Source organism: Brienomyrus brachyistius, chromosome 2 (genome assembly GCF_023856365.1).
Source record: "Brienomyrus brachyistius isolate T26 chromosome 2, BBRACH_0.4, whole genome shotgun sequence".
NCBI classification, from domain to species: domain Eukaryota; kingdom Metazoa; phylum Chordata; class Actinopteri; order Osteoglossiformes; family Mormyridae; genus Brienomyrus; species Brienomyrus brachyistius.
Genome location: NC_064534.1, coordinates 11835684 through 11861687, shown reverse-complemented (window position 1 = coordinate 11861687; position 26004 = coordinate 11835684). Strand labels below are relative to the sequence as shown.

Genomic DNA, 26004 nt, shown 5'->3' with positions numbered 1-26004 from the left:
GAACCACCCACATATGTTTAGCATATTGATCAAAGAGGGAAAATTAAGTTCCATGCAGTGGACAGGCAAGTCTTGGGCCGCCAGAAATCAGGGGGCCCATGAAGATATTTTTTCCAGAAGCTACATTTATGAATATAGGTTAATATGTTGCCTCCCCTCTCCAGACTGTAATGGACTCTTCCAATTTCGAGGTGTCATGCTACAATACAACAAGAATCTCACATTAATAGATGGACTTAGGCAGGGCCCCATTTATGTTTTTGCCCCCAAACCTCTAAGTCCACCCCTACCGATTGCCCTTCGATAGCCGCCTTTAATTGGCAAAGTGAGCAGGCACTTTTGTCCAAAGCGACATACAAGTGAGTCTCAGAGAGCTTTCGGGGTTGGCTGTATTAAATGGCCGCTGATATTGCTGCTTGCAGCGGCCCCTCTCGCAGACAGGTGGTGCTCCCATTGAAATCCGAGCTGTCATTTTCACCTGGCAGCTGCCTTTAACACTCCCTCTGGCTGTCAATTCCCAGGCCAACAAAAGCCTTGTTAAGTTTATAGCCTGTTTGGTTATAAATAACGGAAGCTCCATTCAGCTGACTAGTGTAAAACAACTGCAGTTATGCACATAAACAAATCCTGCGATGGGTTGAAGCCTTGTCCTGGGTCAGGACCCCCGTCACCCTCCATCGGACAAATGGGTAAAGAAAATGGATGGCTGTTTTTAAAAAACACGCCACTTGGGGGCGCACTAACACTACAGTTTCATATTCAGAATACTGTAGCTGTCCATAACAATATGTCACTTAAAGGCAGGGCCATTATACATAACAATATTACATATTCCTAAACAATATTTTTATAAAATATGGAACCCCCAAGATTCGGTCCATGATACCCTGTTTTTGTCTGCATGTTTGCATATTTTTAACATGATGGCATTTCATTGGTCTCAAATTTACATTTTTCGAAAGAAGATGTCTGCAGAAAGAAAAGACAAAATTAAGAAAAATACATTTTTTTTGTGTGACAACTGTCCATTGTATTTCTATGGGCAAAACTCTAATCCCAACAATAACAGCCTTATCCCCTACCCAGCCCTAACCTTAACCATAAGTAACCAAACAAAATACTAATAAAGTCTTTTGGCATTTTTGGTTTTTTGATTAGTTACAGATTTTCATAAAATCAATTTTTTCCTTGTGGGGACTGAAAGAATAGTCCCCATAAAGTCAAAATAACATTTATCACATTGTGGGGACTTTTGGTCCCCAAGATGTAATGTATACCTGGATCTCTCTCTCTCTCTCTCTCTCTCTCTCACACACACACACACACACACACACACACAGTGATCTAGATTACATCATAAGCTAGGTGATTCATCATTACCCTCAAAATCTTCTATGATGTTCTTATGTGTGTAACCTTAGATGTGAGAACAATGTTAGATAGAAAATATGCCCCCGCAGTGTTCACCTAATTTACAGCTCATGCAGACTTTTTTAAACAGTTGGCCGTTCCTGCAATAAGGCTGAGAAGGAGAAAGAAAGAACCTTTTGGTTTACCTCAGCACGAAAGGCATTTAATGTCCTGGGCTGCAAAGACTCCTGGGATACGACGATACTATGAAAGCAAGCAGAGCAGCTCATACAAACAGGTAAGGTGGGGGCACACAAGAGAGATAAAAAGCCCGAGTTCTAAGAGAAAGCAGAATAAAGGGTGAGAAGAAGCAAGGGAGGGAGCTGGAGTGGCACGTGACAGAGACGTCAGCTGGGAGGGGAAGGGCAGAGCAGAGCCTGCTGAGGTGCAGAGCTGCAGAGTAAGAGGGTCAGACAGAAGGGGATTGATCTGCCTCAAAAGGTGCAGTTAGACTGTTCTGGCCACATTTTTGCTCCCTCCTGGGCCCCTACCAGGAGCTCCTACTGGGAACGGGGAAGGAGCAAAAACGTGGACCATCTGTGGGTCCCTGCGGACTGGCCTGGGAAACACTGGAGTACAATCTCATCAACGAACCACCCCATAGAGAGTAAGGGGTCCATACCATGGAATATTCTGTCGGAGATTATAATCAAAATGCAATCTTTACTACTGACATGGTGTAGCAAATCATAGCCTCAATAGAAACATTTTGCCATGGACACAGAGCACAGACATATTTGTCCATGTAATGACAATTTGATGATGCTTGCCCTGACATAAATCCTGAAATGAAAATATTTCACTCCATTGTAATATAGTTGAATATATATGCAGGTTAAATCCATGGTGTATGGATGTATTCAATGTACTTGGAAATGCAATTTACTGCACCGAGAAATACCATTGTTTTCATCACTCTTTACAATGGGTCTTTTACGCAGCATGCTTCTCTATCACAAAGTGTCTCCAAAACAGACGAGACCAGTCTTCCCAGTGCCTTATGCGTTGCCGTCATGCAGGGGACTTTCTGTGCTCCTCATGCAGCATGTGAGCGTCTCTCGGTGTAGCTGCCGACTAGCCAGCCGGCCTGCTTGTTGCCAAATCTACCTTCTGACGTTTAAGACGTCAAGCCTTGTGGTTTTCTTAAATTTATGTAATAAGGAACAACGAGGGACAGGCTGCATGAGGTTTGCTGGATAAAATCGGCCAATAATGGGTAATTTTCCACAATGTATATATTACAATTGCTACAAGAAATGCCGATTGTTAAATGCGTTTTTTTTTATTGATAGCAATCCTTAGTCTCTAGCCCAGGGGTGGGCAATCTTATATGCCAATCAGTCCTCTAATTAGTAATCTAATTATGGAGTTCCAGTGAAAACCAGCATACAAACCAGCCCTGTCTGGATAAGATAGCCCAGCCCTGCTCTAGCAAAGTATAGCTGAAATGACTCAGATAATGACTGTGACACAATCCATCTTTGTAATCCTTTGTAATCCATCAGATCTTTATCCGTTCCTTTTGACCATTCACAAGAGGCAGCTGGCAGAGCAGAGCATAGCATTGCTGGTCAGGGACACCACATTTCATTAGGCAGAAGGGAACTTCTGTAAAATCTTATTAACACAAAACTTTTTGCTTCACCGACCACAGTGATGATTGTGCTTGTGAATTTTGTTGACTGACTTTAATTTGAATCCAGAATAATCATTTACAGCAAGATAGATCTAAAAAAGTGCTCCAGTGATGACAGTTCCCGCACTAGCTATGTTATCCTGTCCAGATAAAGATTGTCCATTTAACGCTGGCTGCATACCATGTGACTCGCCTTGAATTCCTAAGCACAGCTCATCTGCCCCAGTGCTTCCTGCTTCAGAGCAAGGCTGCTCCTTCAGTCACTCCTTTAAACACAGCATGTATCTTCTTTTTGATCCTCACATACCTTACAAGTTGTCACCAAGTGTATATTGGCCGCCCTTATTTCCTCCACCTAACCCCATTGAATTATGGGTATAAATTAGTCACGTATTACTAAGCCGGATACTATGAGAATTAACGTGTCACAGATCCGAATTCAACAATGATGCTGACGTTATTCTGCTGAGTCTGTGATTCCGTCAGAGATGACGCCACACCAGGAAAGCATTCAAGTGGCAATATCAATAGTTATTGTGGATAAGGGATGGTTTTAATTAAGAACACATGACTGTTTACACAAGCAGTCTGGAACTGGGCAGTTGGACCTGGGATGATACTAAAGAGAACCCGACAAAGGACTGATCATATGAGTCAATGCATGATTAACGATGGGCTAGTAATGGAATCATCTGATGCGTTTAGAAAACATACCGATAGTAATCAAACAAGTGTGTAATATTCTATTTGAGCATGTTAAGCAGTCTAACCTCTATGATATTAAGCTAACTGAAAGGCTCTTCACCCCATTTGTGTTGTGTTTGGAAAAGTACACCATGTGACCCAGTCTCTTAAAAATAATTGTAATATTCAGCAGTGGGAATGTACAGCAACAAACATACAATTCTCACTATTAACATTTCTTAATAGGAGTATTCCCAACCGAGAGCTCTTTGCTCACTATTACATATACCACAAAGGAAGGATGGTTCTGAGTAACAGGAGTGCATTGTAATCTGCTTACTTCCTTCAGTGACTCGCACACCACACACACCTCCCACAAAAGTAAGAACTGAGCCCCATTCATGCGAGCAGAACATCTGTTACCAGACGTCCTGGTTGTGCCTTTTGAGTTGTGCCCCATGCAGGCACAGAGAAAGCAGTAAATGTGGACAGCTGGCACCATCTAGGACAAGAATCACTGGGGGGGGGGGGGGGGGGGGGGGGCAAAGGACTAGCTCAAAGATAAGCCGTCGTACTTTTTGACAGTGTGGGCAAAAATGTCATTCTGACATAACAGAAATCTCTTTTCAATATCCACCTGTTCTGCTCGTCCAGTACAGGGTCACAGTGCAACACTGAGAATCATTTCCAAATGAGCCGTAGAGAAAGCTATGGGGTTAATCTGCACAGACCTGTGGCTGTATTCCCCATTGCATAATTTTACCTGGAAGTCCTGGGAACTGGTATTTTCACCTGCCAAATTGACAGCAACCCAAATGTATGACTGATGTCCTGAATGTCTCCGTACTGGACAGCGGGAGGGAGCCTTGGTTCACACCTCAGCTCATTTTGCTTAACCATCATTACAGCTGTCCAGACAGCTGACAAAATACATACACCTGTTTCCCTGCTCCCTAGTGGGTGACAGGTTTGTTCACCACAGGTGAGCCAGAAGACAGACAATGAATGCAAGTGATCTGCATGAATTACCCATAAAAATCCCCAAGGGGGACGGAACGTGAAGAGAGAATTGACATTCCGGAGGCCGACAACAGTAGGCCAGACAAAACTTAAGTTCTCAGACAAAATTAAAAGATTTGAAAAGTCAAATTAAGCCCAAGTCAACAGGAGTGTGGGCATTTCAAAATAAGGAAGAAAAAAAAAAAAAAAATTTGTAGCCATTGGCGTGGCCTATCATGACCATTTTTAGTAGAAAAGAGTTTATGCATTTATACAGCAATACAAAGACAGAAAGCGAAAACTTTAATGTCTCTCTGTACATAACGTTTATTTACATGATATTTTGCATTAATGCTGGGGAAACAAGATTAGGCGTAATGCATAAATATAAAGTTTGTACAAATTTGCATAACTAAGTTCAAAATTAAAACTTAAATGGTACATAATTTAAACGACTACCTCACTTGCCTTTAAATAATAAAAAAAAAAAACCATAAAAGACACTTGTGAAAATACAATGTGTTACCACACCGCTAGATTAGACTTGGACTAAGTATAGAAATTCACAGGGGTCCAAAGGAGCAGACTCATCACATTAGCCCTGGACTGGGAAAAGGAGAGGAGGAGGAGGAGTGCATCTTTCACTTAAGTCAATAAGCTTCACCCTGGATTATGTTTAGAAGTGTATCAAACACACAAATATCCAGCTCGAATGGGACACCCAGAGCAGCCAGTCCGATTCTGGGTCCACAATTCCATTTGTGATGAGGGCTCTCTCCACCCCTGTATGCACAAAATGTTTGGAGTTGCACCCTAATCCATAAACCCATTGAGTACACATACACAGAATATATACGTACATATCAGCACAATCTCTAGACATTAGGAAAAAAATTAAAACGCATTACAAAGGTGAAAATATTGACCAAGCATTAGTGAAGTATATTGCCAATTTCTACAATTCAATTATTTTTTTTCATTGCCTTAGATAAGCAATCCATGCAATACACTCATTAATACTACACTCCAAGACCCAAGGAGAGGGGGAGGGAAGTAAAGTAAAAGAGCAGGCAAAGTGGGCGTGATTTCAGGCCTTAAACCACCATCACAACAGCTAACTGCAAGACAACGTACACAGCCGGCTTCAATTAGTGACGTTTTCACATAGCTAGGGTTTAAAAAAAAAAACGGGAGACTCAAAACTACAAAAAGAAGACAATACAGAAAAGAACAGTTCAAGCTATACACCTTTTAAAAATAGTCATTTTATATTTGGGTAAGGAATATTCTTAAAAGTATTCTAAATGATGATATCCAATTTGGGCACAAAGGATTTAGTCTGTACTCTGTTTTGGAAAAAAATGACTCAGCCATAGCACAACATCAAGCACCTAGAGATAAACCGACAGTTCGGCCCTGTAAGAGACCACTCTGTTCCTTAGCACAGTTAACAATTCTCTTGGAAAACTAAATTCAGTTTTACCAGCACAACAGCTGGAAGCTATATGCTGGCCAGATATTGGCTGGGAATGACTACATGAGAAGACTGACGCGGAAGAGTTTCTTTAAATGGGTGCCATTTTCAGGAAACCGCAGGCTAAATATCAGGCTAATCTTTTTAAACAAAGGCTATTAAGAGACTATAAAAGGTGCACATAACCCTCCGTCTTTCACACGACGATTCCCCATGGCTCAATATTGCAACAGAACTTTTTTTTGGGGGGGGGGGGGGGGGGGGGGGGGAGAGGAGGAGTATTAGGTGAGCGTTAACGGAACCAATGACACATTTAAGCTCATACAAATGACTCGGAAAACGTGTTTAAGAAGGGAGGGGGTGACAAGCCACTGTCAATCTCAATCAAGAGCATATGATATGCCACACACCACCACAATCTGATACTGACAGCTTGAAAACAATACTAAAGGTCTGGATCTTCACCTTAGATTCATGTGACCCACTTCGTTTTCCATAGTACCCCATAAATATACTTTAGGAAGGGGAGGGGGGCACTTCCTTTTCCATTGCATCACCCATTTTATAGGGAACTAATGAGACCCTCCCCTACACCCAGTTCCAGTCTGGTACCTCCAAATAAAACATGTTCAAGTTCAGACATATTCATTTTGGTTCTGTTTTGGCACAAACACCAATTTACGCAAGAATTAAAATTGGGAAATTTTGGGGAGGACATTTAACCATCATGCCCAAGTCTGTGCTTTAAATGCATTTTATATGAAAAGTGATCAATCATGCATCAGCTCGGTATAGAATTTAAAATTGTGATTTACAAAAAAAAAAAAAAAAACAAAAGATAATCCACCCATACACACACAAACAAACGATGTCCTCTAGCCCATTGTGTCAGTGTTCAGGTCAAAGGTCACACACAGGAGTCTTTATATTCTCTGGATTTTGTCGGCCACTACAACAGGGTTCTCCTTCCTGATTTTGGCAGCCGCTTCTGCCTTGTAATCATATGGGCAGTTGTGTTTGTCCGAGTAACGGTGCAATCCACAGAACATGTTTCCACACCGACAGTCAAAGCCTGCAACAAAACAGATGAGCCCATTAACCAACTTTATACTCTTATTTAGCCAACAATAATTGTGCTGTGGGAATGAACATGTTCTGCTGTTTCACCATGAAAACTGATTTACAGAACACAGAAAGGCCGAGACCTGATCACAGGAGAATGAATCACGAAACTTCCCATTCTTCACCTTCCCAGGAATCAAATATAACGATATCAAGTTTTTTTATGCCTCTCACCTGTTAAGCCGACCTTCTTCCGGCACATGAAACATCTGTTCTTCTTGGCTTTAGGAACTTCCGGGGCCTTGGCATCGTCACAACCTGAAGAGCTCGAGTGGGAGGTAGAGGGAGTGGGCTGGGTGACAACTGGGGAATGAACACAGAAAACATTTTCATCAGCTTCAAAATTTGCATTGTATCCATACAGAAATAAACCCATCTACTGTAACTTCCAGACAATGTTGTATACTATATGCTTTAACAAAATTAAACACTTCGCTGATCCCCCATGGGAAAATTCTCTTTTTGCCTACTCATCTTGTTCTCCATGACACAGACATGAGCGAACAAGCTCGGCACCGAGCCAGGAACCAGCAACCTGTAGCAGTGCTCAAGGGCCCACAGACGTTCATATTCTTATGAGGTTGGACTTGACCCACATCACACGGCATGCCCAAACAGCCCCGTGTCTGATCATGGTGCTCCTTGATCATTCTGGGGGACTCTCGCGTACTGGAGGTATGCAGGGTGCTGGCAGTGGGCAAGCACTCAGACAGCTGTCCTAGTTACTCAACGGGGGAGCTGTTTGCTGTCAGTTATGCCCTCAATGCTTGACCTGTCTCAGTGCACAGGCTGGCAAATCACATGGTACACTGTCCTGGAACATCTTGCCTTAAATCCAGCACTAGCTTGGTACAGTAGTCACACGCGTTCTTTGGCAGCTTTGGAAGCCAACAGAGCCTGCCAAAGCAAAGCTATCAAAAACTGTAAAAGAAAATAAGCCCTTGTGTCATGTCAGACAACTCAGTATGTAAAGGAGAACTCTGCTATCCCACATTTTGGAGTTTAAAAAGAAAAAGGCTGAGGCAAGAATTTAAGTCCATCTGGAGTTCATTTGTGTGCTCAGCAAGCATCCAAAAAAGGAGGAAGCTAGAACATAAACCAGTCCATTTACACTCCAACCTGAGACTAAATTTCATAGTGGGGAACGAGGGATGCAGTGCTTATCAAGGTAGTGAAACACATTCGATCCACTTAATTTCCCCTTTCCCCATGGACCGGGCTTCAGCCCACACAGCAGTTACAATTACAGTAGAGTAAAGCACCCAAGATAACAGTCACACAACACATGGGTGTGAATACCATGAATACCGAAGATGTGCCGCGTCTGTTACCTGGCTCCACAGGCTCGGTCTTTGGCGATGTTACTTTGTCCTCACGGGAAATGCTCATTTCTGTCATTTGTTGCGTTACTGGCAAAGACGATGCAGATGTACTTCTGAACAGGACAAGAGGACAAAATAAGAATAATAAAAAAAAGAAAAAAAATCAACTATGAGACTAAGTGTGCCCAGTACATATCACATTATCACACATTTTAGTGACAAAGGCCTTATCTTGGCAACAGAAATATTGGGGGATTGGAAGACATGGCAGTTACTTTGGAATTGCTTCTATTCCAAGGTTATGAATGAAACCCCCAAGAATCCCTAATCAAGAATCATAATGCCAAAAGTTTTGGAAAATTAAATACCCATGTGTCCCATCACTAAAAATTGCTGTGCTGAATTACCAGACAGAAAAAACCCGTAAAGCTCAAATACAGAAAAGGATCATATAATACAGCTCATAGGGGATATAGCCATGCAATGTTTTGCGCTGCCTGCTTTTCTTGCTGACCTTGTTCTCAAAATGGCACTAAAAATAAAGCCAGTCATTGGGGCCAGCTTTATCGTCGCCCCTCAAGCCTTCGTATACCTGAAATCAGTCATACTTCCTGACAATACTTTCACATTTGCCGCAACCCAAAAAAATCACCATCCATCAATGCCAGAACTTGTTGTTAAATGGGAGAGGACCCAACAGAGAACACGGGGGTACACCAGTGACAGTGATCACCCTTGTCTAAATCGCTTTCAATGCCGTATCTCTTTCTGATTTGTTTTCCCAACTTGACATGCCACAGATAAAACATGTTTAGTTTGAAGATCTGCGTCTGCAGATTTGAATGGATATTCAGGCCACCAGACAATTTCAGGTGAGCTGACAATGCTGGCATCAACATCAACAATGAATGGGGAGCCACACGGGCATCCCAGGAAGGAGGCTGAAAATTCTGAGAACCTACTGGACAAAACCCAAACCGCACAGGTGTGGCTGGGAGACAGTCATGAGATCCTTACCTAGATGTGTCTGCGACAGAGATGGCTGAAACGTCTGAGTTACTTAGGCTCGATTCTAGTCTTTGGATGGCTGTAGCATCTGCCGTGGGGCTGCTGGTTGCACTACCTGATGTTAGCAGAAGGGGGATAAGATATTGTTGACACTCTTTAGGCTTTATTACATTTAGCCCTTAAACAAATCCACTGCCACATTAAGTGACCACCAAAAACAGAACACATACTGCAAGTTCTCTCTGCTAAACAAGCCAGAATTTAAGTTCAACTATTCAACTAATACTACTTTTAGCCAATGCACTGATTGGAGTCTTCAGAGACATGCTCTCTCCCATTTAGACAAATGAAAGGACAAGTAGTGAGTAAGTTGCTGCTTACCTGTTGAACCCATGGGGCTCATTCTTCCACTGTTCTGCTGTCTAGTAATGTGCTCCTTATAGCAGACAGAGCACATGCCGTTTGTCCTGGCATTACCATAAAAGCCGCAGCCAGTGGAACACAGCATGGGCACTGGGCTCTGGTTTGTCTCCTGGGCCATGTCTGGTGGACAGTCCTGAGGAAAAAAAAATCAGGCGAAGAACCAGTTAATGGAATTGGGGGGAAAACATTCATCCAGCACTGGAAACACACATTCATGAAAACCAGGAACTCCCTCATTTAAAATGTGAGACCCCTCACATCTGAATATCGCTAATTTTAGACCATTGTCTAAAAAAAAAAAAAAAAAACCAAACAAAAATCAAGCTATACGGAGAGCTGAAAATATAAGGCAGTGATTTAATGCAAGGCGACATTTATTACCTGAGACATAAGCCAGAACAAAAAAAGAAAAACATATAGCTAGCACCATCGGCGTAAAGGAAAGGACCATCCATCAAGAATTCATTTAATGGAAAGATAAGACACGTGTTGACGGACATACTTTTGGAATAGTTTGATTACGCAAACTGCTCTACAAAACCTTGAAAGACATCACTGGTGCCCAAGCTGCTGCCCCCATCCAAGTAGAACCGCACACAATTTTCTACTTTGTTCTGACACGAACCACCAGCCAGCTCACCAGGTTTCGCATCATTTTACAGGTGGGGCACCCACGTGCTGCCCAAAAGCTGGTATTTCAGCGGTGACGGTTCCAGTTGGTCATCAACCACAAAGACCGTCATCGACCAAACACAACATGCATGTTTTTCCAGCCTTTCTCCAACATACACCACAACACGCAGAACGTTCAGCTCGACTAACCTGGCAGATAACATACTTTGTGTGGTTAATATGAACATAGCCGCGGGGCCAGAAATGCAGGCTCACGGAACAATGGCTGCCAATGGCATGGCCCAGGTCGGCATACAAGTGAGGAAATGACAAGCGCAAATGGAACACCCTTGCCTGGCATAATAGAAACTGGGTACTGAGGGTGGAACACAATTGGTCAACCATTTAGGGGAAGAGAGAGAAGATTCGAAGCACATGAAGCTATCCAAAGCAATTTACAAGTTCAGCCTATGGTACTTAGGGTACAGAGTTCACCTTAAGCCCAGACATCAATGGTGTGCCAAGCATGACACATTCCCTGTGCATCATGCTCCAAATCCACCATAAAAACTCAAACACAACTAAGACACCATTGAAGGACATTGTGGTGATTTTCAAACCTCTCAGTTACATTTCGAGGATGCATCTGAGCATTAATTAGCCAACAGGCTTTAAAATTCTCACGTCGCCTGGTCAAAAAGGTAAGCGCATGTGAAACTTTCCAGCATAAACCTCAATGATCCCCCCATCCCCTCAGAAACAGATTGTGTCAGTTTCATGTGCAAAGGGGTGAAGCAGTTGTCAGATCTCCCGACCAACAAAACCAGACAAGAGATTCTTGTTTGGCTGACAGTATTGCATCACCCCCCCAACAAGCCCATACACTGTGCGTCATGGTTTTTCCCTAGAAAGCCCGGGTATCACGTTCCATCACATGTATAACCTGCTGATCGCAGTACTTCACGGCGGCACAGTCACAAAGCCACACAAGGCCGCAATGTGACACACTGGTCCGGGGGGCGCTGGTTCAAAATAAAATCCTTCAGTAGAGCGCCCGTGCTATTTATATCACAGTATAGCTGTCCTACACAGGACGGCGTACGCTCGGCAGCCGTCCGCCCCCGACACGCACGCACACACAAAATGAATAGACGGAAAACTATATTTGGCTATAGCGCCAATACAAATAAGAGACCCCGCGACATGCTGCTTTCTTGGTCCGAATAGGATGTAGTGGTGAAATATCGAGTGACATGAAATAAAAGGGGATGTCGAGGTATAGGTAATTAGTTTGTTTTCCAAAAAATACGAAATCGAATATCAACCAGCAGCAGGCCACCTCACTGAAACAGAATTCAGATTTTCAAATCTGAATTGTATGAAATGTAAATAAGCGTAAAACCGGTTATGGTGTCGTATTGAAAATGTCAACACGTCGAACGAATTAGTTACATTCTAACTCGCTGCGTCTCTCTGAAACAGCATCGAAATGTAAATAGGTATCTATTTACCTTGATCGTCAAACACAGACACTGGCAGGGGGAATAATAGCAGCCCAGTCACATACATACTAACACGCTAAACATATTTCTCCACCGCACAGCATCCACCAGGTTTCTCCAATTCAATAGACTCGGAAATGCCAAAATAATAAAACAAGCTATACATCACGGGAAAATAAGCACATCCAGACAATCAAATGAATAAACAGGTATATCTAAAGGCCGCAAACCTTTCCCATTGAAAAATACTGAGTCATGCTATGGTTAGACAACAGACGGGGCAACTCTCGATCTTGAGCTTCATCATTAAAAAGAAACCAGAAAATAAACGAAACGCAGCGACTGAAGAAAGAATTATTTATATAACGACTGGTAATACAGTAGGAGGCATGTGGCAAACACTCGAATTGGGCTAGATCCTCGACTTCGGCGCGCCGCGCTTTGTCTTTCTTTGTTTCGCCCTCTTCCTGTTTTGACGCTCAGCGGCAGTTAGCTACCACCCGCTAACGACTGCCTTCGATCACGGCCACAAAACAGTTACCACCTTAGGTGGAATGAATGTTAACAGACTCCATATATTTAAATCGACTTTATTATGGTGGTACCAGGGTAACCCCGACCTTAAAGACGGCATCGTGTCGGGCCAACAACGCATATTTCAGGCTATGTAGCTAGCAGGACGAAGACATATCTTAGCAGCTACCCGTTTTTCCAAACAAAGAAAAACATCCAAGCAGTCACCCTTTGGTGGAAGTATGTGATATCTGACAAATACGGGACCACGTCTGACACAAATCACCAGCCAGCTGGCCCTGCAGGAAAGACAATGACCCAAACGGCCGTGCTAACGACATCACCTTTCTGGTTAGCCCAGTGCTGTCTGTGCTCCACCACTTTTTCCTGTTCGTTTTTCTGCCCTTACCTTATCCTGTGTTCTCGGCCTTTGGAAAGAAAACGACCGAAACCACCAAAAGCCACGATTTCATTTCTGAACGACACACAGCCGGTCTACCCTCTCGGTAAGAGATAGAATCTTCATTTTAAAGTTGGACCCAGATACATATCACGCCGTCTGGCTCCATTCTCAGGGCGAACCTTTCTCCTCTTCTCCCAACTTAAAAACAAAGAATAAATTTAAAAAAATAGTCGCCAACACTTACAGTTCAATATATAATGGACAGATACGAATGTGTAGTCGAGTTTTCTTCAAATGTCGAACGACTCCCGTCCGCAAGACGCTCTTTTCTCCTCCGTATCTCCTACAAAAAAAATTCCCCTCAGCCGAAGCCCTTCCTCTTCTCTGACTGCCCTATGTTTGTTTCCTTCTTTAGTAAGAGGAGTGGCGAAGACGTCACGGGGGAAACACGACTCTCGATTGGTTGTCACTAAAAATCAGTCGTCACGGGAGAATCACACGTCGCGATTGGCTGTCACCGAAACTCCAGCACTCGGCCTTCAATTTAGATGGGCGGGGACTAATGCCAGGGATAGCCGTCGTCACTCACTACTGCCCAAGGACGTTGCACAATGCTTAAAATAACACCAGCAAGTAAATAACATTTGAGAACCTGCTTACCTCCGTTGCAAAACTTCATTCATTCTCTTTCGGGAAATGTGACCATATTTAGGCAGTATAAAAAGCGCCGACGTGAGCGTAATGTTGCTTAAGGAGAACTAAAACATTTTTTTTGCATCATCTGTTGGTGTGGGTGATGGCTGGATTGGGGGTGGGTGGGGGGGCTTTCTCACATGCTGTTTACGCAGGCTTTAATATATTTATTTATCACTTAGGTAATGTTGAAATTATGCCGCCCTTTTAATTAGACCACAAAATTGGTTTTATCATTGGTTCAAAACTTGGTGTGCTTCTCTTCATTCCAAATGCAGACTGTCACATTCCACCACATTTTATCTGAACCGAAAAGGGAATTAAATATGAAATTAAATATCCAGTTAAAACAAATATTATGTAATTCACATAAATTGTAGGGTGTTTATGAAACAATGAAGACAGAATGTCACTATCTAGACTCACAGGAGGTAAAATTTAAAAATTTGCTAAAAAAGAATTGTAGGCCTGTCCCTTTAAACACAGTCAAAACAGTGGTACAGCTCTGAAATTGAAATAGAATACTAATCCTAAGTCAGAAGCATCTCACAGCATGGCATTTACGGTGGTGATGTGGTTCTCATCCTGTTTTTTTTCCTCTTGTCTTTGCTCTGGGTCTCAGGACAGATGGTATTATTCAGCAGTTACTGAATTCAGTCTTCCATTTAATAACAAAAAACCAGGCAATGTTCACACAGTTTTGTTTCTCTGTGCCTTGGACATATTTGGGTCTCTGAGAAAGTTCTCTAAAATTTCAGAATACCTCTCAGGCATGGGGCTTATCAGGAGATAAGCTTCTCTTTATTGTTCCTCACCACCAAATGCCCACAGGGGTAACAGGAATGTCCAGATGTGCTACGAATGGCCAGTTTCCGGCAGCTGTTGGTTTCCAAAGTGCTCCACTGTCTACGCATGATTTCACGCACAGGTGAGTCTGTAAATTTTGTAATTTCCCCGAGCAGCAACCCTGAACATTAAGACACAACTATGAATTAAATGAACTGAGGCAGGCTCCACCTATAAGGATCACTACGTCACATCGGTATGGGAGGAATGATCGGGACATTATTTGGGATTGGGAGTGGAGACGGGTTTAAAAAGCAGTGGGGAGGAACACGAAAGGCAGGAGTTTCGATGTCATTACACATAAAATGCACATAATAAAACAAAACAGACATCAGGTTCCAGAAATGATACATCTAGGTTAGGTACATATGCTAAAAATGAGAGAAATCAAAGTCACACTTAGGATTGTGAGTGTGGAAAATGAATGGCATCCTGATGGGCGCCTGTGTATGACTTGATTCCCCCCTAAACCGAACATCAAGATATTCTGGTGCATGTAACTTTACACACAATCAGCTTGATGGAATTATAAGGAACAACTATTTTCAGCCCACATTTAAACCAGATGAGTCTTAATACATAGTTGTAGGATGTGTGTGGGTGTGTGTGGGGGGGGGGGGGGAGGGGGGCTGGTATATAGAGTATATTTTAGGAGTTTACCTGTCTGCGTAATATTAGAAGTATGTGAAGAGGAGCGGTACCCCAAAAGGAATATTTCTGAAGCCGTTTTTGTGCTTTTGCACATGATGCATGGCCATTTTCAGACGTGGCCTGAAATGTCATTGATATTATTGGAGGAGTTTCAGGTTCCTGAGAGGTAGCGTAGCTCATTTCTGTCAGAGGCTCCGCAGCAGTTCTGTGACTGAGGCCTGAATGCTGTCTTGACGTAATGGATAGGCACGACCAAAATCAGCAGGTCAAGCGGGTTCCAGCACGTCACCTGTTTCGTAATTTTCTGTTCATATATCTTTCCCATATTTTGAATAGCATTCTCTCAAGAAAACACAAATCCAGCATTTGAGACTCGCAATCAGAGCATTATTTATGAAACTGTTAAAATGTTACAATTTAAAATTGATTGGGCCTATTCATTTCTGAGTCTTACCTGTGCTATGTAAAATTATTGTAGCTAATGTGTTTTGTGGTGTATTAACAAGTATTTGTCACATGCAGGAAGGACCCGGAGGCAGAGGAAGCCGTTCAGTGTTTATTCACCAGGGGAAGCAGGTGCAGCCTTTTGAGTCCAGGTTCTCGTCTCACCAGTGTCCATTAGGGGGGGGGGGGGGGGGGGGGTGCAATATGGCACCTTCAGACAAGGCCATGAGGAGTGAGCCAAGCAGGAGGGAAGCGGTCTGAATCTGGTTCTGACAAGATCCGCATAGTCTGTCTGTCTCCTTCATTACCTTGGTGTGGGAGGCCTCTGTGAGGCTCTGGGGTGGACCTGCTGAGTTGTCTTCAGCTGGCCGTGCTAATTGACTGCCAGCTGGGTGTTGCTGGGGCGCAGTCGCTGCCCTGCCTTGCTGAGCCATCTCTGCTTCATGCGCCACTACACCGGCGAGGCCACGAATATCCTGAGGCTCTGCCGTCACAATTTACTTAGTGCGAACGAATTATTATTCTGTGGTTTCAGTGTCTCTCAGAAGCTCGTCCGAATGAACAATTAGGTGACGTAGCGACTAACGCCGCTGCCCTTAACAAGCAACGCTCCCGCTGATGTAAATGTTCTGGATGTACACTTAAGGTGTGCGGCTCAGGCTAAGTAAATTAGAAGTTAGTCTTTTTTTATCCTCTTACATAAGTTGTGTCGCACAGATGTCATGTCATCTTATAGTCAATCCAGTCTAGATACCGTGGGGTAGGACCATGCTTAATCATTTGATGCAAACTGAATTACCTCTACTTACGTCTAAGTGATACGATGACAATGAGGCCCGAGAGTGAAAAATCTTGGGGTAAAAAGGTTGGTTGTTTTCTTTTTTATATTATGTTGATCCTTAGAAAGTTTTGCTCACAAAATATTTCTGTTCATTGTGCTCACAAATTTCCTGACTGGTGGGTTGGTTATTTTTTTTGTTAATATGCTGTTCAGAGGCATAAATAGTGTACATTTATGATATTTGTTTGTTTGTGTTTTATGGTTCTTGATCTTCCTGTTATAGTCCCTCAAGACAGTTACCATTCAGCTGGATCTTTGCTGGTATACATTAAGCCAGACAGCCTCTTGCTGATGTCTTCAACTATTTTAATAACTGCTTATACAATGCATTGGTGATTATTGGGCCTGTTCTAGAAAGCACAGGGCAGCCACCATGGAATGACAGGTCATAAGAAGATACACGCTATGGATAAATGAGACATCGATCCACTAAAGTGCATGTCTTTGGACTATGAGAGGAAAGTAGAATGTCAGAAAGAATCCCAAAAAAACACAAGGAGGACATGCGAGTTTGTCAAACCCACAACCCTACAAGTGTGAGGTCACAGTGCTATACAGTGTGTTTTTGTGCTGCCCTGCCTAAGTCTGAATGCACATTTTATTACCAACTCAATTGTATATGAGTGTATGCTTGGCAGGGGAACATACTTATTCCACTCAGAAGTTGTATCAGGTTCATTTTACAGGGCCTTGGTATTCCTGGAACCAAGCCCGGAAGGCATATGGGACAAGACAAGGGAACACCTTGGATGGGGCTACAGGCCCTTATAGCACACATGCTCACTATGGACAATATAAAGACCCTTATTCATCTAACCGTGTGTTTTTGGACTGGGGGGGGGGGGGGGTGAGAGTACACCAAGGAAACCTGCCCAACATGGGTAGACCATGCGGATTTCTTACACACACAACTGGGGCTGGGAATCAGAGCCAGGGGTCTCTGCATGTGATGGGTTATCAACTGAGCCAAATCAAGTTGAATAAAGCAATTTAGTATGTGTCCAAAGCAAAATAAGTTACAGCTTTGACAGGGGCCTGACTGTTGGTTTTAATAGCTGTTTTTTAATTAAAACTTTATGTTGGAGCATTGGTGAAGCAGAAATTGTGGAGATCATGCTGTTACTTAACCATACATGTTCCTTTCTGCTTCTGTTTAAATATAAATCGAATCTTTGTTTCTGGCCCGTTTATATGTGCCTTCAGCTCTTAGGGTTTGGCATAGAAATGTAAAAGCATCTGTAGAAAGGTCTCGTCCACGGAAATAAATGCTCTTTTTCCAGCTGCCGTACTCCAGAAAAAGTCAGCTTCCTAGTTCCAAGTAAATCCCTTGAGTTACGCAACGTGGTGTACACTAGCCCGTTGGTCTTACACTGCATGAAAAGACCACCTATGAAAATGTCACTGAACAGTCAGTGTAATGAAAGAGAGGCGTGAACAGACACTGTGTGGTGTTTCCCCCGCCAGTGCATTGCTGAAAATGTGGCAAGCCTGCAGCGTATTTTTTAAATGTAGGACTTCAGCGGCAATGTATGAGTATAGGTGTGGTGGTGAGGGTATGTGTTTGGTGTTTGGGGGGTGTGTGTGAATAAATGCACTCTTGTTACTCCTTCTTGGTAGTGCTGGAGCAGATGTCCCCAGTGTACAGGACGCCCTGGCTTTTATTTTTGTTTTCTCGTCTGCCGACAGGACCTGCCATGTGATTCGGTTTCAGTAGCAGGCACGCCCCCTGAGGACTTTGTTTTTAGTACAGTTCCCCCTCCCCCGCCTGCCCCCAACCACGCTGTGCAAGTGTAAGAGGTCTTGCGCAATACTGGTCTGCTTCTCAAAGTGCATTTAATTTAACCGTCTACCCTCACAAAACAGTAGCTTGTCCAGTTGCATTGCCCGTGTTGATGGCCGTTCTTTAGTTTGCCCAGGAATACTGTAAACATGTCTTACCATTCTCTGTACAATCATGCATAAATTAGAGAGACAAACCAAACTCATAGTTTAAGATTAGTCACACTCAGGCCTCAGGAAATTCTTTATAATAAAATACAGGGTACTTATGTTACATACTGATCACTAATGCTATGTTTGTCGAAGGAAGTCCGACAGAATGCTAATTTGAGTGATATGTGGCGCGCACGAGAACTCCTCACCCGCCTCTGTGGGACTCCAAATAGCGGCTATGTAAGAAAAACCGAAGCTTCAATTATGCAATATAGCCCTTAGTCATAAATGAGAAGCACAGTGTTATTCATTTCATCTAAAAGACTGATGGCTTTATTATTGTTCTTTAAAAGTGAGAATTGCAGGAAAATGTGGGATGCCGTGTGATCATTTATCACATTCCGTTCTGGCTCTCCAGTGTTTTGCCTGAGGCACATTCATTGAAAACCTTGATAGCCTTGAAAACACAAAATGCACAGGAGATCTCAGCATAAAGGTTATCATGAATATTGCAAAGAAGATAAGACCATTCAGTCCATCTTACTTGTAATTTAATATTAAATATTCAAGTGCTGGTATAATTCACCCAGTGCTGACTAAGCAGGATGTCAGATACTGGAGGATCAATCCAGAGCTTCAAAGGCATGCTTCCTTTGATCAAAGTTCGGCTGCTCCATTGCTGCATTCTGTCTATGGCCGTGTGTTGACCGGAGTTCAGTGTGTCCAAGATTTCGGTTACTTTGATCACAAATAGCAGGAGATATTACCTAAGTTAATGTTAGGCTTTGATTGACAAAACTGAGACACTGCATGTATGTCATCTGTTTTCATCCTAGCTTTCAGAAATATTAATCTTTCTAATGTGGCCTTATTAGATAGCAGGGGTATAGAAATGTTATTGATGCATTTTGCATGTCTAGCATGTCTATACTTCTTCAATTGATCAGCACACAATGGTAAAGATAAGTATTTGACCTTAACTCTCTGACCCTAAAATAAAGCTCTTTGCAAACCTTCTTCATTAGAGAAACATTCAACGTAATAGCAAACAAAAGCATGTTGCCCAAACTTCCAGATTCCAAAAAAAAAAGGAGTTTCGTTTAGGAATTATTCAGCTTATATGTGTTCCTCCTAAGTGCTAAGAAATGGAGCCTGTTTATTACCTTTTTTGTTCTTTGCGTTTTCTCTGCTATTGATTTCCTATTGATTACGATGTTTTTCAATCCCTTGACTTGATGTCATTTAACATAACATAATTGTATTCTGCTATATATGCTAGCCAGGCATGTGACTCCTGTTGTTTATGTTTGAGCATTACCCGTATTTGTAGGTTACAACTGAACATCAAAGCCCCTAAGGGAAGACAAGTGTTTGCTAAAGCTATTAAGGAGTGTTTTTTTCCCTTTTGTTTTTACATTGCAGATGAGATCTGACGTCAGCAACAACTTCCTGTAACGGTGAAGGCTGGAAAAAAGAAATGAAGCAGTTCCCTTTGCAACCTAAGAATGCCAAGGTTCACATGACTTTTGAAAAAATAGCTTTCGGATTTAGAGAAAACTATAAACAGCATTATGCTTTTGGGAAGAGACCTATCGTATTGTGCTTCAGTGTTTCATTTGAAATGCAGAAAATATGATGGATACAAGCAATGGAATCCAATATGCATGCTGTCATGTCCTGATCGTTCTGATCCTCTTGTGTGCCACGCCCCCCTTGTTTGCCTTGTGTGGAATCCTCGCGTCTTCAGCTGTGCCGAGTTGTGTAAATCGTGGCTACGTATCTAAGTCCGTGTCCGTTTGGTTTCGTTAGTTCTCTAATTGACGTTGTTTCATGTTCCTGAGTGTATTGCTCCTGATTCAGGGACGGATTATGGGTTGTGTGGGCCCCTGGGCACCACCACCACCAGCACCACCACCACAACCACCACAATTCAAGGGCCCTTGGCAGCCAAACGCCCTCTCTATAGGGTCAGGGGCCCTTGTAGGCAGAGGATCAAAGAATGTAGGCCCTCTAAAATAGACAAACGAAAATACATTGTTGATAAGCGTTGCAAATTGTTTTGGGCTAGGGGCCCCACGGGCCCCCTGCACCCCAAGGGCCCCTGGGCAGCGGCCCCGCTGGCCCGGTCTGTAATCCGTCCCTGTCCTGATCAAACCCTGCGTTCACCCCATTTCCCTGCTCTGGTTCTCCTGCTTCCCCGCCCCATAATCCCCACTGTTGTGACACATGCATGCACACAAACTATTTTATAATGAATAGTTCAAGAAATTCTAGCTACAAAACATAAGGCTCATCACTTTTATGAAAGAGTATAATGGACAGCGGTGTGCGCTTCTTATAATGGCCCCCAGGGCAAGATTTTTTGGGTGGTCTTCTTTCTGGACATGTCTGTGCATACAAACAAACAGTGAAATGGCACAGATGCATCATGTATCTTTTTGAAATATCCTTAAAGTATACAGTTTGAACTTCTATAAGCTTATATATATATATATCGCCCCTCCGTGCCCCCCCCCCCCTTTCTGTGAGCGCCAGTGCAGTTGCACTGGCTGCACTGCCTATTGTTCTGCCAGTGATAATGGGACCTATGAAGAGATTAAAAAAAAAATTATAATAATAAAATAAAAAAATATTTTCTTAAGTAACTGAAATTTTAAAAAACCTAGGATTTCTACCCTGCTTTTGATAAATACCTTAAGAAGTTACTTTAAGTTACTTGAAAGGTATTTTCAACCTTCATTTTAAATTAAAGAAATTGTTACCCGAGTTGGAAAGTAATTGCAAAGAGTTTCGCGTTTATGCATTGGTCACTATTTTCGTTCCTGTAGTAGGTGCTAAATTTCGCAGAGGGACCTGGTATGTGGTTTATCGGACTCACATGTGAGCTGCGATCGATTGGAAATTGCAGAATCATCAATTCTGTATGGCGACCGTTCTGAATGGATTGGAAAAGACGTATTGAGAAGAGCTTCCGGAGAGCAGGTTGAAATCCTAACACCAGTTTAGCATTGCAGTGATTAGAGTGCCCTCATGTGGACAGCCACTACATCACTGCAGGAGTAGACCATTGTTTTTGTTTTATGGATTTCTTAAGAAGTAGCAGAGGGGTGTAAAATTGACCAAATTGAACCCCCCGGGCCAGCAAATTCTACCAAGTGTCCCTTTTGATTACAAACAATTATGCAATATTCGCAATATTATACAGAGAACCACCCCCCACCCCCCCCACTGTGAGACCCCCTCTTCCGCTCTACCCTTAAGATAAGATAAGATAGCTTTTATTAGTCCCACAGGTGGGAAATTTGCATTTTAAAAGCAGCACAGTGGACAGTGTAACAGAAATAAGTAGAAATAAGTATTCCTTAAGCAATAGCAGTAATATTAAACAAGAGAAGATAAAAAATGAGATGTCTACAATACGATAGTCAAAAATGGTACAATATGCCGAAAAAATTAAAGTATGAATGTAATGTAGGTTATACTGATTGATAAATAAATAAATATGTATATACCCATGTTAATGGAAGCAAAAACTGAGTAACATAAAACTGTCTCAATATACAGTACTGTGCAAAAGTCTTAGGCAGGCAAAGAAAATGATGTGTAGATTATCCTGGTGTTGGTGTAAAACTATGATATTATACCTTTCAAAGTGTGTCAGCTCAGCCATTTCAGAACCTCTGCTAAAATCATCCTAGTATTTGCAGCGACCGTCCAGTGCAGCCATGGGTTTTTTGACTTGGCCACTAGCAGACCTCATACAGCTAGTCAATTTGTCATTGACTTTTTAAACCAATATATTTAATTATTTAATTGAGCTGTTGGTGAAATTTAACAAAATCGTGGAACGGCTGAGGTGCCCCTGATGAGAAGTTTGGGAACTGAAGCGGTGTTCATCTAGCCATCCAACTAGATATCAGTAACCTTTTAGAAAACAGAAGAAATTATTACTAGTTTTTATTGTGTTACTCTTAATTTGCACATGTTCTAATGTTAAATTGTGTTTTTTTGTTCTAAGCCAAAGTGCACTTGCTACCGAGATAAACAGCTTTACTGCGATGGGCTGGCCCCCCATCCTGGTTTGTTCCCTGCCTCTTGCCTATTGCTTCTGGGATAGGCTCCGGACCCCCCGCGACCCAGTAGGATAAGCGGTTTGAAAAATGGATGGATGGATGGATAAACAGCTTCAAACACTTCTTTGGACTGCCTAAGACTTTTGCACAGTACTGTATGTGAGACAGTGCTTCATAAAAATATGAATTAAACATATTATAGTTCAATAGCAAATCTTGTTAATAATTTCATTGCACAAATAAATGGTCCTTTACAAAATGCTTAGTAGGGTGTCCTTAAATGTAAAAAGGTTCCCATCTTAGCATTGTTACAATCATAAAAGGAAAAATAACAAGCTTCCTATGAGACCATGGAAATGGGTGAAATCTCAGAACATGTGTTTATCCTGTGCTGTCCTGTGCTGTTCCTGTGTTTAATCACAGAGATTAGCAAGGTCCATGTGCCATCACACTTTAACCTTTTGAACAACTGGTTCGATGTAATAGGCCTTTGTCTCTGAAAATGTGCTTCCAGTTGTGATTCTTGGGCTTATGGGTTATTCCTGGGGTTTGAGGCTCATGAGAAAGAGATGCAAGTGAATGGTGGTGAAACACATAATGTCTGTGCACACAGTGCTCAAAGGTACAACCTCAGCTCCTCTGTGCACACAGTTCTCAAAGGTACAACCTCAGCTCCTCTGTGCACACAGTTCTCAAAGGTATAACCTCAGCTCCTCTGTGCACACAGTTCTCAAAGGTACAACCTCAGCTCCTCTGTGCACACAGTTCTCAAAGGTACAACCTCAGATCCTCTGTGCACACAGTTCTCAAAGGTACAACCTCAGCTCCTCTGTGCACACAGTTCTCAAAGGTACAACCTCAGATCCTCTGTGCACACAGTTCTCAAAGGTACAACCTCAGCTCCTCTGTGCACACAGTTCTCAAAGGTACAACCTCAGCTCCTCTGTGCACACAGTTCTCAAAGGTACAACCTCAGCTCCTCTGTGAACACAGTTCTCAAAGGTACAACCTCAGCTCCTCTGTGCACACAGTTCTCAAAGGTATAACCTCAGCTCCTCTGTGCACACAGTTCTCAAAGGTACAACCTCAGCTCCTCTGTGCACACAGTTCTCAAGGTACAACCTCAGATCCTCTGTGCACACAGTTCTCAAAGGTACAACCTCAGCTCCTCTGTGCACACAGTTCTCAAAGGTACAACCTCAGCTCCTCTGTGCACACAGTTCTCAAAGGTACAACCTCAGCTCCTCTGTGAACACAGTTCTCAAAGGTACAACCTCAGCTCCTCTGTGCACACAGTTCTCAAAGGTACAACCTCAGCTCCTCTGTGAACACAGTTCTCAAAGGTACAACCTCAGCTCCTCTGTGCACACAGTTCTCAAAGGTATAACCTCAGCTCCTCTGTGCACACTCTGCTCAAAGGTATAACCTCAGCTCCTCACTGCTGTATAGTATGGAAGATGCTCTTAATTTCCAAGCTATGTTCTGCCACGTTTTGTTGTCCCTGCGAAAAAATGCACTTCTACAAGGCTTGTATTATGCATGTTTGTATTGCATCTGCCTACAGTTATCTGCATCATTATTTAATTATTCATAAACACAAATTATTACCCAATTGTTTTGTGCTTCAGTGTCTTTAATCGCTTCTTCTTCTAACATTGACTCTAAACATCACATAATCTTTGGTCAGACTTCTGTAGTAACCCCCCCCCCCCCCCCCAGTCATCGCCCCAAACAAATAAAGAAAAATGAAGCAAAGCCATGAATAATTGAAAGGTAGTGAAACTGAGTGTCTTATTTCACTTTGCTTTGTCCATTTTTTTGGGTAGGTGAAAGTGAACAGAGCTGAGTAAGGCGCTTCTTTTTGTCCATCCCAAACTCTCCCCAAAGTACGACACCCTGTGTTCAGCCAGGGTCAGCTGTGGGTCTTCAGATGCCACGTAGGAAACTAATTGCTGCTGAAAGTGATGGTAAGGTATTATATATAAACACATATATTTCTTTCTCTATTTAAAAAGTTGAGGTACATGTGTAATGTTCACGAAATTGATTGTGCTATGAATGTAATAAACGCTACATTAATTAACGCGCAATGGACTCTCACGTAGGCCTGCATTTTGTGCATTATTGTGCTGTTTTTTTCATTATGATGTTTGTTTTAGTATTATTTTTATACATTTGAAACTGTAACATACAAAATTTTATTTTCCATGTGATTCGTTTGCAAAGTGGGCTAGTTTGTGGAAGTTAATATTGTTTGACAGCATAGATTTTGCGAGGGAGTGATATCTAGCGGTCACTTGACATATTTGGGCTTTAGTAAAAGTATTACCGTATATGGTAAAACAATGAACAGGCACTTAAGTACAGCAATCAGTGGTGACGTGCAATTAGTTCTGACAGTGAAATGATTGTCGTTGTTTACAAGCTTTTTGTGGGTTCAGCATCAAATCATTTTTGCCGTTTGCACAGTGCGTCGGCGTATTGTTGGTGCTTCGTTTGCATGCGCGGCGCGAATCCTCTCAATTGACACTTATTCCTACTTGACCACATCGCACTTACATTTAAAAGAAACAATTGACTTTCGGCATACAATTAACGGAAATAACTTTATGCTATTATTTCTTAAATGGCGGAGAAACGAACACGAGAAGATTGCGAAATATACAGGCTTCAGGTGATGATGAATTCTCTCTTGCATAAACGGTGATAAATTATCAATTGTGTAATCGTGTCCCTCCAGCTTGTCGAAGGGTTTGATAACAGAAAGGTGCATGCTTGAGGTGTGTTCTTTGAGGTAGCGCTATCTGTTACTAAGTATTGTTAAAAAGAGCTGCGTGAGTCGCCTTGGGGTCGATAGCCCCTGACCCATGTGTGCCCCCCAGCAATTACTATTGATAACAGGTACTTCATTAAGGGCTCTTTTGTGGTCTTTGTAAAACATCACTCTCCATGTAATGGTGCATGTATCAAAGCAGATTGGGTAACACAAAAGACGTGGCACTGGGTCTGCAAAAACCAATTATTTATTTAACAGGCACCCCTATTAACTCGTTGAGTTTCTGCCTCTTTATCCAGACATTGTGGAAATACTTATACTTACTTATACTAGTGGAAAATGTGAGATTATCTGTATTGGATGGTAAGAGACGTTTTAATTACTGCAGGGGTAAGAACCATAGTGAAACAATTCAAAGTTTGTATGGTTAAGTTAACATGATTTTAAAAGGTTACTAATCACATGATGAGCTCCATTTGCAGTTAAACCCCCTAAAATGTTTGTTCGGGATCGAAGTGTTTGAATTGCCTGGAAACATAATTTTTAAAAACATAATTATTCAGTATATACTACTCTGTTCACCAGATATCCCATCAGTTGTTGCTTTGGTATAAGAAATGCATTTCTAAGACATTACTAA

The 26004-nt window shown here is 42.3% G+C and overlaps 1 protein-coding gene across 2 annotated transcripts; it reads right to left on the bottom strand.

Annotated features, from left to right (window-relative positions):
* Nucleotides 1–5009: 5009 nt before the first annotated feature.
* Nucleotides 5010–13513, bottom strand: zfand5a (zinc finger, AN1-type domain 5a). Of its 2 annotated transcripts, none has more exons than XM_048983871.1 (6): nucleotides 13115–13513; nucleotides 10037–10211; nucleotides 9665–9770; nucleotides 8657–8760; nucleotides 7500–7628; nucleotides 5010–7275 (listed from the first exon to the last, which is right to left on the bottom strand). In XM_048983871.1, the coding sequence occupies exons 2-6, from the start codon at nucleotides 10194–10196 to the stop codon at nucleotides 7127–7129; spliced, it is 648 nt and encodes a 215-aa protein (XP_048839828.1). In that variant the 5' UTR covers nucleotides 10197–10211; nucleotides 13115–13513; the 3' UTR covers nucleotides 5010–7126. The 2 variants fall into 2 exon arrangements, with proteins under 2 accessions (XP_048839828.1, XP_048839819.1); XM_048983862.1 differs by having other exon boundaries at nucleotides 13353–13512.
* Between the last annotated feature and the right edge of the window lie 12491 nt (nucleotides 13514–26004).

Excerpts from the sequence above, each read along its gene's own strand:
- zfand5a (XM_048983871.1), bottom strand. The coding sequence starts at position 10,196 with ATGGCCCAGGAGACAAACCAGAGCCCAGTGCCCATGCTGTGTTCCACT. Across the intron at positions 8,761-9,664 it reads TCTGTCGCAGACACATCTAG|AAGTACATCTGCATCGTCTT; the intron begins GTAAGGATCTCA and ends TGTCCTGTTCAG. Across the intron at positions 7,276-7,499 it reads GAAGAAGGTCGGCTTAACAG|GCTTTGACTGTCGGTGTGGA; the intron begins GTGAGAGGCATA and ends GTTTTGTTGCAG.